This window comes from Papio anubis, chromosome 9 (assembly GCF_008728515.1).
Source record: "Papio anubis isolate 15944 chromosome 9, Panubis1.0, whole genome shotgun sequence".
Taxonomy (NCBI): Eukaryota; Metazoa; Chordata; class Mammalia; order Primates; family Cercopithecidae; genus Papio; species Papio anubis.
In genome coordinates, this window is record NC_044984.1 from 50,503,773 (window position 1) to 50,516,826 (window position 13,054).

At 45.5% G+C, this 13,054-nt stretch overlaps 1 protein-coding gene across 9 annotated transcripts in view; it reads right to left on the minus strand.

Annotated features, from left to right (window-relative positions):
* Nucleotides 1-9,307: 9,307 nt before the first annotated feature.
* Nucleotides 9,308-13,054, minus strand: part of PYM1 (PYM homolog 1, exon junction complex associated factor) — a 28,958-nt gene continuing 25,211 nt past the window's right edge. For 7 of the 9 annotated variants that reach the window (XR_634735.3, XR_634734.4, XR_634733.2 and 4 more), the window contains 2 exons: nucleotides 11,014-11,107; nucleotides 9,308-10,263 (listed from right to left, as the gene is read on the minus strand). Coding sequence is in view for 4 of the 9 variants with exons in the window: in XM_009180918.4 (XP_009179182.1) it covers nucleotides 9,780-10,263; nucleotides 11,014-11,107 (578 nt within the window). In the remaining 5 variants the exon portion in view is untranslated. Of the gene's footprint in view, nucleotides 10,264-10,995; nucleotides 11,108-13,054 lie in introns of all 9 variants that reach the window. The other 2 variants (XM_009180916.4, XM_009180917.4) reach the window with 1 other exon arrangement.

Here is a 13,054-nt window from a genome sequence, read left to right on the forward strand (position 1 = left end):
TCATACCTGTAATCCCAGCACTTTGGGAGGCCAAGGCGGGTGGATCACAAGGTCAGGAGTTCAAGACCAGCCTGGCCAAGATGGTGAAACCCCATCTCTCCTAAAAATACAAAAATTAGCTGGGGGTGGTGGCATGCGCCTGTTGTCCCAGCTGCTTGGGAGGCTGAGGCAGGAGAATCACTTGAACCCAGGAGGCAGAGGTTGCAGTGAGCCAAGATGGCGCCACTGCACTCTAGCCTGGGTGACAGAGGGATAGTGTATCTCAAAAAAAAAAAAAAAAAAATTATCAAAAGGAAATCTGAAAAGAAGTCAGAGAAAAAGATAAGTTGCATATAGGGAAGCAAAAATAAGAATAATCACTGACTTATTGGAAATAATGCAGGCCAGAAGACAATAGAATGACATATTTAAAATGCTAAAAGAAAAAGATGTCAAGCTAGAATTCTGTATCCAGTGGAAGTAACAGTATACCCATCAAACACGAAAACATTTTTAGACAAACAAAAGTTGAAAATGTTATCATTTGCACTACAAGAAATTTTAAAGGAGGTTCTGCAGATTGAAGAAAAATGATATTAAATGGTAACTGAGGCCGGGTGCGGTGGCTCATGCCTGTAATCCCAGCACTTTGAGAGGCTGAAGCGGGTGGATCACAAGGTCAGGACATTGAGACCATCCTGGCTAACATGGTGAAACCCCGTCTCTACTAAAAATACAAAAAAAAAAAAATTTAGCCGGGCATGGTGGCAGGCGCCTGTAGTCCCAGCTACTCAAGAGGCTAACAGGAGAATGGCGTGAACCCGGGAGGCGGAGTTTGCAGTGAGTTGAGATCACACCAGTGTACTCCACCCTGGGCGACAGAGCGAGACTCCATCTCAAAAAAAAAAAAAAAAGGTAACTGAGATCTACACACACAATAAAAGGCTATGCAGGAGTTAGAGACCAGCCTGAGCAACATAACAAGATTCTGTCTCTAGAAAAAAAATTGTTTTAATTAGCCAGGTGTGGTCACATGTGCCTATAGTCCCAGCTGCTTAGAAGGCTGAGGTGGGAAGATTGCTTGAGTACAAGGCTGCAGTGAGCTGTGATCGCACCACTTGCACTCCAACTTGGGTGACAGAGTGAGACCCTCTCAAAAAAGAAAAAGAAGGAGGAAAAAAGAAGAGGAAGAAAAAAGAAAGAGCATGGGAAATAGTAAACATGTAAGTAAATATATTTTTTAATTTTTTAAATTATTTAAAAGAGCCAGGGCCGAACACAGTGGCTCATGCCTGTTATCCCAGAACTTTGGGAGGCCCAGGTGGGATGATCACTTGAGGCCAGGAGTTTGAGACTAGGCTGGCCAACATGATGAAACCTCATCTCTATCAAAAAATACAAAAATTAGCTCGGCTTGGTGGCACATCCCTGTAATCCCAGCTACTTGGGAGGCTGAGGCAGGAGAATGACTTGAACCTGGGAGGCAGAAGTTGCAGCGAGCCAAGATCGCACCACTGCACTCCGACTTGGGTGACAGAGCAAGACTCTGTCTCAAAAAAAAAAAAAAAAAGTAATAGTGTATTGTGGGATATGATAGGGATATAATATATGTAGAAGTAAGTACAAAGTATGACAACAATAGCAAAAAGGATGGGAGAAGGGAAAACAGAAGTACGATTTTATAAAGTTTTTACATTACATATGAAGTGGTATAATATTATTTGGGGCCGGCATCGGTGGCTCACACCTGTAATCTCAACACTTTGGGAGGCTGAGGCGGGCGGATCATTTGAGGTCAAGAGTTTGAGGCCGGGCGCGGTGGCTCAAGCCTGTAATCCCAGCACTTTGGGAGGCCGAGGCGGGTGGATCACAAGGTCAGGAGATCGAGACCATCCTGGCTAACATGGTGAAACCCCGTCTCTACTAAAAATATAAAAAACTAGCCGGGCGAGGTGGCGGGCGCCTGTAGTCCCAGCTACTCGGAGGCTGAGGCGGGAGAATAGCGTGAACCCGGGAGGCGGAGCTTGCAGTGAGCCGAGATCGTGCCACTGCACTCCAGACTGGGCCACACAGCAAGACTCCGTCTCAAAAAAAAAAAAAAAAAAAAAAAGAGTTTGAGACGAGTCTGGCCAACATGGCGAAACCCTGTCTCTACTAAAAATTCAAAAACAAATTAGCCAGGTGTGGTGGTGGGCGCCTATAATTCCCAGCTACTCAAGAGGCTGAGGCAGGAGAATCGCTTGAACCCAGAAGACAGAGGTTGCAGTGAGCCAAGATCGTGCCATTGCACTCCAGCCTGGGCGATAAGAGTGAAACTCCATCTCAAAAAAAAAAAAAAAAAAATTGTGTGTGTATATATATACACACACACACACACACACTATATAAAATCACATAATATGTAAATATGATTTATATATATTATTTGAATGTAGACTAATAAATTAAAGATACCTATGATAAACCTAAGAGTAACCACTGGAAAAAATAAGAAATATAAGGGGAGATAATGTGAAATATCAAAAATAATCCAAAGACAGCAGGAAAAGAGGAAGAAAACAAAAATAAACTGGGCACTATGGCTCATGCCTGTAATCCTAACACTATGTGAGGCTGAGGTGGGCAGATTGCTTGAACCCATGGGTTCAAGACCAGTCTAGGTTACATACAAAACCCCATCTTTACTGAAAATACAAAACCCCATCTTTACTGAAAATACAAAAAATTAGCCAAACGTGGTAGCATGTGCCTATAGTCTTGGCTACTCAGGAGGCTGAGGGAGGCCCACTTGTGCCCAGGAGGTTGAGGCTGCAGTGAGCCATGATTGTGCCACTGCACTACAGCCTGGGCAACAGAGCAAGACTCTGTCGAAAAAAAGAAAAAAGGATGGAACAAACAGAAAACAGCATTGTGGGAGATTATGGTAGACTTAAACCCAACCATCTCAATAGAAATTGTCTCTTTATGTACTTTGCCTGTTTTTCTGTCGGAGTAGTTATCTTTTCTTGTTGATTTGCAAGAGCTCTTTATATATTAACATATAAATTCTCTGAGCCGGGCGCGGTGGCTCAAGCCTGTAATCCCAGCACTTTGGGAGGCTGAGACGGGTGGATCACGAGGTCAGGAGATCGAGACCATCCTGGCTAACACGGTGAAACCCCATCTCTAATAAAAAATACAAAAAAATAGCTGGGCGAGGTGGCGGGCGCCTGTAGTCCCAGCTACTCGGGAGGCTGAGGCAGGAGAATGGCGTGAACCCGGGAGGCGGAGCTTGCAGTGAGCTGAGATCCGGCCACTGCACTCCAGCCTGGGCGACAGAGTGAGACTCCGTCTCAAAAAATAAATAAATAAATAAATAAATAATTCTCTGTTATATATAAATGTTATGCTTGGGAAACGTTTCCCTTTCCAAAAGAGTGTTGTGACAAGCAAGATAAAAGCAATAGCATAAACTTAGACCCTGAGGTAGAAAAGCATAAGCTATGTTCAGGAAGTAGTAAGTAGGTGAGTTTGTCTGTAAAAGGCACTTAAGGGAATTCTACGGTATAAGACTGAAAGAGTAATTTAGGACCAGAACATAGTATGCATTGATCATTCAACGGACGAACTTCATCTTCACCAGGTAGAGCAAAGTGAACTACTAAAGGTGGTCGTTCAGTGAAATGTACCATCAACATTGGGCTTTAGGGAGGTAAATCTTGTTGAAAATCAAAATGTTTAGGACATACTGGGGAAGTGGGTGGTGGGGAGAGACCTAAGTGGAAGACCGGTTAGTGTGGACCACTGGTTTGTAGTAGTCCAGACGAGAAGTAACTAAGATATCCACCTGGGTAATAAAAATATGGATACAGATTATTATGATCACCATAAAAGCTCATAGCCTCAGGCTTCCTTCAGCGTTTGGTTTTTAGACAAGTTGAATTTGAAGCACCAACACCAAAATAGAAGATACCTGATGGTTTTAGAGAGGTGACTGGGCTAGAAAAAGACTGGGCATTTTTAGCATAGAGGTAATTATTGAAATCACAGGAGTAAATGAAGTCACCGAGACTTGAGTACAGCAGAAATGTGTGGATTGTCAGGATGTTAGAGAGCTCCTATTAATTTTTCCAGACTCAGCCTTGGCTTCCACGTCATCTCCTCTGGGAAGCCTTCCCTGAGCAACACCTTCCCATCCCCATCTTCATAGATGACTTAAGAGTCCACTCTCAGCCGGGCGCGGGGGCTCACACCAGTAATCACAGCACTTTGGGAGGCCGAAGTGGGCGGACTACTTGAGGTCATGAGTTCGAGACCAGTCTAGACAACATGACGAAACCCTGTCTCTACTAAAAGTACAAAAATTAGCCGGGCGTGGTGGTGCACACCTGTAATCCCAGCTACTCAGGAGGCTGAGGCAGGAGAATCACTTGGACCTGGGAGATGGAGGTTGTAGTGAGCTGAGATCACGCCACTGCACTCCAGCCTGGGTGACAAGAGCAAGACTCCATCTCAAAAAGAGTCTACTCGCTGCTTCCATGGCACCCTGTGTATGTCCCTATTAGTGTATTTATCACACTGTATTGTGGTTGGGTATTTACCTGTGTTTCCCTTTAGTTTCTAGAAAGGAAAATTTATTCAACTTTTAATGCTTCTGGCCTATAGAATTCTCTTGAAAAATGTTTTTATTTTCAATATTTTCATTTATTCAAATTTTATGACTTGTTGCTTTCCCAAGGAAGAGATCCTTTAACATTTCCCTTTTCTCCTCTCAACCAATTATATTACCCCACACAGCCCGTTGTTCACTTGGGGTATAACCCCATCCCTTCCACTGCAATAGAGCGTCTTCTTTAATCTCCAGCAGAGAATGGAATGCATTCCTGATCTTTAAGAGGTGACAATATTGACCAAAAAATGTACCTTCTTCATCCTAGATTTTCTATCCTCCTCAATTTGTTCATCTAGGTTATATTTGGGAAGGAGAGAAAGATCTACATACCCTTTCCTGAAATTCTTGGGAGCCTGGGGAGAAAAAATTATCTAGCAAAATAAACCTGTCTGCTACTCTGAAAAAAAGCTGGAGTCTAGGGTCAAGGTAACTTGCAAACATTGGCTCCTCCTAGTACCACCTAGTGGACAATAATAAACTAACACACAGGTTCTGAGCCCATGAAAGTAAACGACCAGTCCTAAAATAACTCACTTCCAGATCCCTAGAGTCTTGCTGTTTGCATATTATGACAGAATCACATGCAAGGAGGAGAGCAATATTAAATAAATAGCCTTAGAAATAGAAAAGAAAGTCAGGAGATAATTTAATTTGCCATAAGCTACAAGGTCCCATTGGGGAAGTAATTAAAAGAACATCCAGGCCGGGCGCGGTGGCTCAAGCCTGTAATCCCAGCACTTTGGGAGGCCGAGACGGGCGGATCACGAGGTCAGGAGATCGAGACCATCCTGGCTAACACGGTGAAACCCCGTCTCTACTTTAAAAAAATACAAAAAACTAGCCGGGCGAGGTGGCGGGCGCCTGTAGTCCCAGCTACTCGGGAGGCTGAGGCAGGAGAATGGCATGAACCCGGGAGGCGGAGCTTGCAGTGAGCTGAGATCCGGCCACTGCACTCCAGCCTGGGCGGCAGAGCGAGACTCCGTCTCAAAAAAAAAAAAAAAAAAAAAAAGAAAAAAGAACATCCTTCTACCTCACACATCCCAAATATAGGAACCAGAAGAAGGAAAGGATGTGTGATATCTCAGACCCTCACAATTGATTGTATCAGTGGCTTTCAAATTTATTATATATATATAATATAGTTGTGTGTTGCTTAGCAACAGAGATGTGTTCTGAGAAATGCATCATTAGGCCTTTTCGTCACTGTACCAACATTATACAGTGTACTTACACACTAGATGGTACAGCCTCCTACACACCTAGGTTATATAGTATGGCCTATTGCTCCTAGGCTACAAACCCCTATGGCGTGTACAAGCATCTACTGAATACTGTAGGCAAATGTAACACAATGGTATATTATTTGTGTATCTAACCATATGTAAACATAGAAAAGGTACAGAAAAATTAGGATATAAAAGGTAAAAAATGGTACACCATGAATGGAGCTTGCAGGACTAGAAGTTGCTCTGGGTGAGTCAGTGAGTGAATGTGAAGGCCTAGGACATTATTGTACACTACTGTAGACTTTATTAATGTATACTTAGGCTGCACTAAATTTATAAGAAAGTATTTTTCTTCAATAATAAATTAACCTTAGCTTACTGTAAGTGGTGTTGTTGTTGTCGTTATAGAGTCTCACTGTGTCACCCAGGCTGGAGTGCAGTGGTACGATTTCAGCTCACTGCAACCTCTATCTCCTGGGTTCAAGTGATTCTCCTGCTTCAGCCTCCCAAGAAGCTGGGATTACAGGCATGCACCACCACGCCTGGCTAAGTTTTTGTCTTTTTAGTAGAGACAGAGTTTCACCATGATGACCAGGCTGGTCTCGAACTCCTGGCATCAAGTGATAAACCCACCTCGGCCTTCCAAAGTGTTGGGATTACAGGCGTGAGCCACCGCGCCCAGCTGATATTTTTACTTTATAAACTTTTAAATTTTTTGTTAACTTTTTGACTCTTTTGTAAAAAGCACTTAGCTTAAAACAGAAACACATTGGACAGCTGTACAAAAATATTTCTTTATGTCCTTATTCTATAAACTTTTTAATTAATTTATTTATTTTTGAAATGGTGTCTTGCTCTGTTGCCCAGGCTGGAGTGCAATGGCGCGATCTCGGATCACTGCAACTTCTGCCTCCCAGGTTCAAGCAATTCTCCTGCCTCAGCCTCCTGAGTAGCCAGGATTACAGGCACACACCACAGTGCCAGCTAATTTTTTTGTATTTTTAGTAGAGATGGGGTTTCACCATGTTGGCCAGGCTGGTCTTGAACTCCTGATCTTAAGTGATCTGCCTGCTTCAGCCTCCCAAAGTGCTGGGATTACAGGGTGTGAGCCACCAGGCCTGGCTCTTTTTTCTATTTTTAAAATTTTTATTTTATTTGTATTGTATAAACTTTTGTTAAAAACTAAGACATAGGACAGGGCGCAGTAACTTTTAGTGATGTTTTAGTAACTTTTAGTCTCTACTAAAAATACAAAAAAAAAAAAAAAAATACAAAAAAAAAAAAAAAAATAGCACACGCCTGTAGTTCCAGCTACTCACGGAGGCTGAGGGAGGAGGATTGCTTGAACTCAGGAGACAGAGGTTGCAGTGAGCCAAGATCGCACCACTGCACTACAGCCTGGGTGACAGAGGGAGACTCCATTTCAACAAAACAAAACAAAACAGAACCTAAGACATGGGAACTGAGCATAGTGGCTCACTCCTGTAATCCCAGCACTTTGGGAAGCTGAGGCAGGCTGATTGCTTGAGCCTAGAAGTTTGAGACCAGCCTGAGCAACATAGTCAGAACCCATCTCTAGAAAAAATTTTAAAACTTACCAGGGTGTGGTGGCACACGCCTGTACTCCCAGCTACTAAGGAGGCTGAGGTGGAAGGATCACTTGAGCCCAAGGATTTAAGACTTCAGTAACATACCACTGCACTCCAGCCTGGGTGACAGAGATCCTGTCTCAAAAAGAAAGGCCAGGAGTGATGGCTCATGCCTGTATCCCAGCACTTTGGGAGGCTGATACAGGCAGATCACTTGAGGTCAGGAGTTGGAGACCAGCCCGGCCAACGTGGTGAAACCCAATCTCTACTAAAAATACAAAAATTAGCCAGGCATGGTGGGACCCTGTAATCCCAGCTACTGGGGAGGCTGAGGCAGGAGAATCATTTGAACCCGGGAGGCAGAGGTTGCAGTGAGCCAAGATTGCACCATTGCACTCCAGTCTGGGCAACAAGAGGGAAACTCTGTCTCAAAAAAAAAAAAAATTGAATACCTCACCCTTATCTACACCAACTACGAGGTGGGCAAGCGTGACTATGTGAAGGCACTCCCTGGGCAACTGAAGCCTTTTGAGACCCTGCCGTCCCAGAACCAGTGAGGTTAGGCCTTCATTGACCAGATCTCCTTCGCTTACTACAACCTGCTGGACTTGCTGCTGATGCACGAGGTCCTGGCCACCAGCTGCCTGGATGTGTTCCCAATGCTCTCGGCCTACGTGGCACCAGGGCCCGGCCCAAGCTCAAGGCCTTCCTGGCCTCCCCTGAGCACCTCAACCACCCCATCAACGGCAACGGGGAACAGTGAGGGCTGTAGGGACTCTCAGCGGGAGGCGGGGGCTGTTTGCCTCCCTTTCTGCAGGACCAATAAAGTTTCTAAGAGAAAAAAAAAAATTGAAAGAAATATTGGGCCAGGCTGGGAGGCCTGAGGTGGGTGGATCACCTGAGGTCAGGAGTTTGAGACCAGCCTGGCCAACATGCTGAAACCCTGTCTCTACTAAAAATACAAAAATTAGGGAGTGTGGTGGTGCGCACCTGTAATCCCAGCTACTCAGGAGGCTGAGGCAGGAGAATCGCTTGAACCCGGGAGGTAGAGGTTGCAGTGAGCTGAAACCACCCCACTACACTCCAGCCTGGGAGACAGAGATAGACTCTATCTCACAAAAAAGAAAAAGAAAAAAAAAGAAATATCGGTGGGGCACTGTAACTCACGCCTATAATCCCAGCACTTTAGGAGGCCAAGGTGGATTGATCACCTGAAATTAGGAGTTCGAGACCAGCCTGGCCAACATGGTGAAACCCCATCTCTACTAAAAATACACAAATTAGCCAGGTGTGTGGGCGCCTGTAATCCCAGCTACTCGGGAGGGGGGCTGAGGCAGGAGAATTGCTTGAACTCAGGAGACAGAGTTTGCAGTGAGCCCAGATTACGCCACTGCATTCCAGCCTGGGCAACAGCACAAAACTCTCTCAAAAAAATAAAATAAAATAAAAATAACTATCACTCCCAATACTTGTCTTCCTGTGCCAAACTCTTTTTTTTTTTTTTTTTTTTTTTTTTTTGAGACGGAGTCTCGCTGTGCTCCCAGGCTGGAGTGCAGTGGCGTGATCTCAGCTCACTGCAAGCTCCGCCTCCCGGGTTCACGCCATTCTCCCGCCTCAGCCTCCCAAGTAGCTGAGACTACAGGCGCCCGCCACCACGCCCGGCTAGTTTTTTTGTATTTTTAGTAGAGATGGGGTTTCACCATGTTAGCCAGGATAGTCTCGATCTCCTGACCTCGTGATCCACCCGCCTCGGCCTCCCAAAGTGCTGGGATTACAGGCTTGAGCCACCGCGCCCGGCCCCTGTGCCAAACTCTTAAGAGATCCAGCATCTACTAGGAGCTGAAAATAAGGAGGCAAAGAGAGACAGGTCTACTTGTGTTTATTCTCATTTTTGCTTTTTTTTTTTTTAAAAAAAAAAAAAAAAAAAAAGATGAGGGATGGAGAGGGAAATAACCCATAAACACCGCGAACAGGAACCAAGACTCCAAGACTTGGGCATACTCCCTCTACCCTCAGCCCCAGTTCTCCAAGAGATTCCCACCCACCTGATTTTCTTTTAAAACAAGACACCCAAATCAGCAGCAAAGGTACCTGGGGTAGTCACTGAGATTTTGAACACTGGGAATGGGAGGGGGAAAGTCCAAAAAGTAGAAGTTGGGAAGAAAAGGGAAGGATTGAGGGAGATGCTAGGCTCTGGAGGACAGAGCTGGGCCGCAAGAGGTGGAAGTAAGCCAGTATAGGGGTACCCCTCCTGACTGCTGTTGCCCATATTCCCCCGGACCCCAGAGAGCCCCATGGTTTGTTCTGCAGTCCATTCCCGATTCCCCAAAGGCCTCAGAGGCCTAACTCCAAGTCCTCTAACTCCTCTTCTAGCGCCCTCCTCCTTGCTAGCTTTTCCAGCTGCTCTTTGCTGGGCTGGCTTACTTCCCCAGCCTGGATCCGCTGCTGCAGCTCTTCCACCTGCCGGAGCTTCTTCTTTAGGTTCTTTATCTTCTTGGCTTTCTCAGCGGTGGCAGCTGAGTCAGGCTGGTCAGATGCAGCTGTGGGGGCTGCCCGGGAGCCCTGTGGAGCATTGGGGGGTTGGGCTGTCTCTTCCAGGGACACCTTATCAAGAGTCCTGCTCAAGGCCTCTGCCTCTCCTTTCTCTTGCTGCTGCCGCCTCTTCTCCTTTCGCTTCAGGTTGCGTTTGGCTGTCTTGGAGAGGCCTGGTTCACCACCTTCAGGCCTGGATGGGGTGACAGGAGCAGTGGCCTCAGGGCTTAACCCTGGGGGCAATTCTGGTTTACTCTTGAAAAACTTCACATACTTGTTTTCATATCTGCAGGAAACAAAGGATGTCAAGAGTTTCAGAGAATCACTAACTTTTTGATCCCTTTTCTTAAACTTCCAAACACTTCATCCTCATTACATTCTTGCTTCCTTTTTTTGTTGCTGTTTTTGTGGAGTTTTTTGTTTGTTTTTTGAGATGGAGTCTTGCTTAGTTGCCCAGGATGGAGTGCAGTGGCGCAATCTGGGCTCACTGCAACCTCCCACTTCCCGGGTTCAAGAGATTCTCCTGCCTCAGCCTCCTGAGGAGCTGGGACTACAGGCTCGTGCCACCACACCTGGCTGATTTTTGTATTTTGTAATTTTGTATTTTTAGTAGAGATGGGGTTTCGCCACATTGGCGAGGCTGTTCTTGAACTACTGACCTCAGGTAATCCATCCGCCTGGGCCTCCCAAAGTGCTTGGATTACAGATGTAGGCCACCGGGCCCAACGGCCACCTTTCTCTCTTTATGGTCCCTCCCCAACTTTCCTCTGCTCTGCAGGAAAGATGCAGCAAAGTCCCTAGAAGAGCTTTAGAGCTCTGGAGGTTCTAATGAACAGAGGTCAAAAGTATAGGACTAGTGATCTGTAACCCTCACTCATCCCTGAATCCCAGACCCTTCCTCTCCTTTCTGACAGTTGCCCGTCCTTCCATTTCCCTGGGGCTTAGGAGAGTCCTCCCTGAACTTGAAGGCATAAAGATATTCTATCCTTCTGTAGGGACCCCATCAGAAAACTCTTACTCAAGCCTAACCACGTACACTGGGACCTCCTCCTGGGGCACATATCCTTCTTTCACCCTCCGCTGCTTGCGCCAGGTCCCGTCAGGTCGCTGTGTTGAGGCGATATACTTGCCTAAAATACGAAAAATTAAGTTGAAAATTACTCTTATTTTCAAACATTTTACAAGATGAGACAAGAATGTATAAATGTACACACCATCTCTCAGCACCCATTCATCCAAATGCAACCATTAAGGCTCCTTTTCTCATACCAACACTCAACCCCTCTCTCATTATTTATTTACTGAATGCCAATACACTGTACAACAAACTATCCTTGCCCTCAAGAAGATTCTATTTGCATAATTTAGTAGGTAAGACAAGATAGGCACAGAGGAAGAATTTTGTTAAAAAACCAAAGCAATAGCATGGGAACATGGAAGGCGGTAAACGAACAAGAGGCTAAAAAGACGCAAAAACCATAGAGAGGAGAAATGACAAGAGCAGATGTTGTAACGAAGGAGAAATTTTATTTATATGGACCTTAAAAAAATAGGTCAACTTTTAAGAATTCATACCATAGATATATACACACCAGTACACAAGGATATAAACGGTATTTGGTTTTTGTTTTGTTTTGTTTTGAGATGGAGTTTCACACTCTCACCCAGGCTGGAGTGCAGTGGTGCAATCTCAGCTCACCGCAACCTCCACCTCCCAGGTTCAATCGATTCTCCTGCCTCAGCCCCCTGAGTATCTGGGATTACAAGCCCCTGCCACCACATCCGGCTAATTTTTGTATCATTAGTAGAGATGGGTTTTGCCACGTCAGCTAGGCTAATCTCGAACTCCTGACCTCAGGTGATCCACCCACCTTAGCCTCCCAAATTGCTGGGATTATAGGCATGAGCCACTGTGCCCGGCCTTTAAAGGGTATTCGTTGATGCATGATTTAAATTAGCAAAAAGCTGGCCACGTACAGTGGCTCATGCCTGTAATCCCAGCACTTTGGGAGGCCAAGCCAGGGGGTGAATCACAAGGTCAGGAGTTCGAGACCAGCCTGACCAACATAGTGAAACCCTGTCTCTACTAAAATACAAAAAAAATTAGCTGGGCATGCTACAGCGCGCCTGTAGTCCCAGCTACTCAGGAGGCTGAGGCAGAAGAATCGCTTGAACCCAGGAGGCAGAGGTTGCAGTGAGTCGAGATTGCACCACTGCACTCCAGCCTGGGCAACAGAGCGAGATTCCATCTCAAAAAAAAAAAAAAAAAGGGAAAGAAAAAATTAGCAAAACGCTGAAAGCAATTTAAATGGCCATCAATAAATGAATAATTAGACAGCACTTTGGGAGACAGAGGCTGGCAGATCCCCTGAGGTCAGGAGTTCGAGACCAGCCTGGCCAGCATGGTGAAACCCTGTCTACTAAAAATACAAAAATTAGCCGGGTATGATGGCACACGCCTGTAATCCCAGCTATTGGGGAGGCTGAGGCACAAGAATCGCTTGAACCTGGGAGGCAGAGGTTGCAGAGTCTCAAAAAAAATAAAATAAATGTTCTGACACTGACTAGTGTTCATGATATGCTAAGTGAAAAAGCAAGCTGCAGGATAACATGTGGAGTAGTGGTCCTCTAACTTTTTTTTATTTCAGGACCCCCTTTACACTGTTATTTTGTAATATGTGTATCATCATACAATATTTATTTATTTATTTATTTTTCTCTCTTTTTTTTTTTTTTTTTTTGAGATGGAGTCTCGCTCTGTCGCCCAGGCTTGAGTGCAGTGGCACAATCTTGGCTCACTGCAAGCTCTGCCTCCTGGGTTCATGCCATTCTCCTGCCTCAGCCTCCCGAGTAGCTGGGACTACAGGCGCCCGCCACTACCCCTGGCTTTTTTTTTTTTTGTATTTTTAGTAGAGACGGGGTTTCACCATGTTAGCCAGGATGGTCTCGATCTCCTGACCTCATGGTCCGCCTGCCTCAGCCTCCCAAAGTGCTGGGATTACAGGTGTGAGCCACCGCGCCCGCCCATTTTTGAGATGGAGTCTTGCTCTGTCGCCTAGGCTGGCGTGCAATGGCGC